A 3,538-nucleotide genomic window follows, 5' to 3' on the forward strand; every position below is an offset into this window, starting at 1 on the left:
CTATGTTTTTGGGGTTTTTTTTTATGTATGTATGTATGTTTAAGTATTACCGTTACTTTTATGACTTCCACACATTTATTCTAGATATTTACCATTACAGTACATTAGATATACAGTACATCTTAGAAACTGTGAAAAGTCATACTGATAAATGTTTTTTTTTTTTAAATCAAATATATAATGAAATAACATTTAATATATGGTTTTTATCCTAAAAGGAAATATCAGCGGTTTGGTAGAGCATGACTTTAAAAAGAAATTATTATATGACCTTTTTGAAGTTCCGTAAATCTGTTAACTAAACCAAATGGTAGAGATATCACAATCAGGTTGAACACATTTTTCATTAAGATACAGTGACTCAAAATGTGCTTTACTAAACATTTGAGCATGAAATGAAGGGGTTAAAAGAACAAGTTCTACTAAAAACATTTCTCACGCTGGATTATTTTGTCTCCCTTTGTGTCTCTGTCAGAGTGTAATGAATATGATGCACGTCATCAGTATTCCCTACGCCCTCATGAAGGTCAACCCTCTGTCCTGGATCCAAAAAGTCTGCCAGTACAAAGGTAATCTAATCAAGCCAAACTCAGCAGAAATACTGTTCAGAAATAAATTCATGCCAAGGAATTAAATGTCCCAGTTTAACATCAATAAATCATGTACGTCAGATAACTGCTGTAAACAAATGATGCCGTTACCTTTACATGGAAGCCACGTTTTTTTATAGTTATAAATTTTATATTGAGATCCAGCTGATTCTATTTTGAGGGGAAACATGCTGGATGAAGTTTTAACAGCGCAAAACAGAAAGATGCCATTGGTTGTGTTTGGTTGCACTGTGTCAATTTTATTGTTTTTTTAGCCTCGAGTGAAAACAGCAGTGAACAAAATATTAGAAACACCTCTTATTATAATCCAATTTAACAAATTATAACCCTTATTGTGATCCAGTAAAACAACACCAAAAACTACAGTCCTCAAAATTGGCTCAGAGCTGAATTTAGTCCTCTCTCTATCAGTCATAAGTATGATTTTATTACAATGTGCTATTCTTAACACTGACAACAAAATGTGAAGTGACTGTTGAACAGAAATCAAGCTGTCTGCCACTAAATGTGTTTAAAATCTACATATTTGTTATATTGGCATGTTTTGTGTGTAGCTAAGGTGGCGTGTGTGAAGTCGCGGGACATGCACTGGGCTCTGGTGGCCCACCGGGAGCAGCGAGACATCAACCTGGGCTCTCTGCGCATGCTAGTGGTGGCTGATGGTTCAAATCCCTGTAAGAACACACACTATAAATATGTTATGTTTACACTATGGTGCTATAGTAAAGTTATTCAAAACAAGAGAGTTTGTCTTTTAGGGACCATGAATATTAAACACCAGATATAACTGCAGTTTGACCAGTACAATGTCTTTGTTCAGATATTTAATTGAAAAAAATAATGAAATAATTACTAAAAAATAATTAAAAAATTAACAATGTATGTGACATAGCATATATGACATTAAGATGAATGCTGACATTTTGCTTTTCATAATAATGATAGTCCAACAACAGAAATAGAAATGAAACTGCTGCACTGTTAATGCGCTGATGATGGCCTAAAGTTGATATGTGTAGTAATTGGAACGCTGTCTTTAAATGTTTCACTTTTGAATGATGGTCTATTTTATCTGAATTTTTGCAGAATATCCTAATCTTGCATTGCACAGATTTTAAATACAGAACACAAATAAGCTTATTTAATATGCTGTTTTGTAGTGGATTTTTTTATTATCCAGTAGTATATCAGGGAGTAAGGTTTACCATTCAAACATTTTATGACCAATTTTTAAAGGTTTGCAGTTAAAAGACAAAATTTGCTCATCAAAAAGTTTACAATTATAACATCAAAAAAATCACTGTAATGAGCTGCCCCACTTTGCCGTCTGCTGTTACGTACTAAAATGGCTTTTTAAAATTGTGTCTTTTAGGGTCGATTTCATCCTGTGACGCCTTCCTCAACGTCTTCCAGACTAAAGGTTTGAAGCCAGAGGTCATTTGTCCCTGTGCCAGCTCCCCCGAGGCCTTGACTGTAGCTCTAAGGAGGTACACACCCATCCCCTCAACCCCCCGATCACACACACACATACATACATGCATTTGTCTTTTTATTGGTGAGTGCACATTTTGACATAACAATTTAATTAAAATGTAATGAATAAAAAAAATGTAGAAATTATCCCCCGGTTTCAAACTGAAATCATGAAGTATATAAAACAAACAAACAAAAACAAAATATTTTATTGCAGTAGTCCCTGCAAACACTTTTCACTTTGATAGATCCATATATCTGTTTACTCTTCAGAGTAAATAAGTGGCTTCACTCTTTTTCCACTGTGACCTGCTCTTATTTTAGCTCAGTCAAACCACTGACTTCACCATTTTATGGTTGTTGAAACACTTAACTGTCAACCTTTCCACCTCTTTCATCATCAGCACTGTAGTTCAACCACATTACAGTCGAACCCGGGCGGCTTTCTTCCACGTGCCGGCTGTAATTTATGCTTTATGCTCTTAATTACGACACTATAAAAGCCCTCTGTGTATGTGTGTGTGTGTATTTGTGCCACACACAGCCTAATAAATAGCACTTGGCCTCAGCGGGTGTGGTAGTAATAAACTCACTTTATTTTCAGAAGAGCTGCTTCAAAACTCATTAAAAATATCACAAAACAGGACACACACAAACACAAGCACACAGCTCTATTTGTATTTGTAAGGTTGCTCATTAACATCCAGCAATCTTCAACTCTTACTCCTAACTTTAACCTCAATTTAAATCTCCCTAAAGGGCCTCAAACCCTCAAACATGCCAAAATTCTCTCACAAAATGTGTTTTTCCAAAAATGTCTTAACTTTCCAGGTTGTCCGTGCTTTCCAAAACTGTTTCCCAACTACATACACACACAAAAAATGTGCGTGCTTATTTCTACATTTCCAAAACATTCTTCAATTCTTAAAATGTCCTTACTTTACAAATTTACCATTACTTTCCAAAAAGATTGCCACCTCCAAAGAAATATCCTTACTCAGGATCTAAAATTTGTTGTCACAAACATTTACAGCGCTCCAGCACCCTCCATGTTTTGATTTTCCACTCCTCCTGCAGGCCCCTGGAGGAGGGCAGCACCCCTCCTGGTCGCGGCGTGTTGTCCATGCAGGGTCTGAGTCATGGCGTGATCCGGGTCGACTCAGAGGAGAAGCTCTCGGTGCTCACATTGCAGGATGTCGGCTCTGTCATGCCTGGAGGTGAGAGAGGGGAATTACTGTAGGTTTTATTGTTGATCTGATTACTCAAGTTACTGATTACTCTATACTTATTATTTACATTTGACATAAGATAAATGTGACCTCTGCTGGTTTAAGATCCTAGAAAGCGTCCAAAATGTTGATTAATGTTGATAAATCAAAGATAACAGCCTTGTTTCAACCTGATGCTTGGCGGACTTGTAAAAATAGTCCATAAAAAATTTGAATTTTACTCAA

The 3,538-nt window shown here is 36.0% G+C and overlaps 1 protein-coding gene across 1 annotated transcript; it reads left to right on the forward strand.

Moving 5' to 3' along the window:
• Positions 1 to 475: 475 nt before the first annotated feature.
• Positions 476 to 3,301, forward strand: LOC121963727 (disco-interacting protein 2 homolog C-like; the record flags this gene model as incomplete). The annotated part of the gene is made up of 4 exons (XM_042513983.1): positions 476 to 569; positions 1,166 to 1,285; positions 1,984 to 2,098; positions 3,162 to 3,301. Coding segments are annotated over 4 exons (469 nt in total), but the record flags the coding sequence as incomplete, so codon positions are not given.
• Positions 3,302 to 3,538: the final 237 nt, after the last annotated feature.

Source organism: Plectropomus leopardus, unplaced genomic scaffold (assembly GCF_008729295.1).
Source record: "Plectropomus leopardus isolate mb unplaced genomic scaffold, YSFRI_Pleo_2.0 unplaced_scaffold12282, whole genome shotgun sequence".
NCBI lineage: Eukaryota > Metazoa > Chordata > Actinopteri > Perciformes > Serranidae > Plectropomus > Plectropomus leopardus.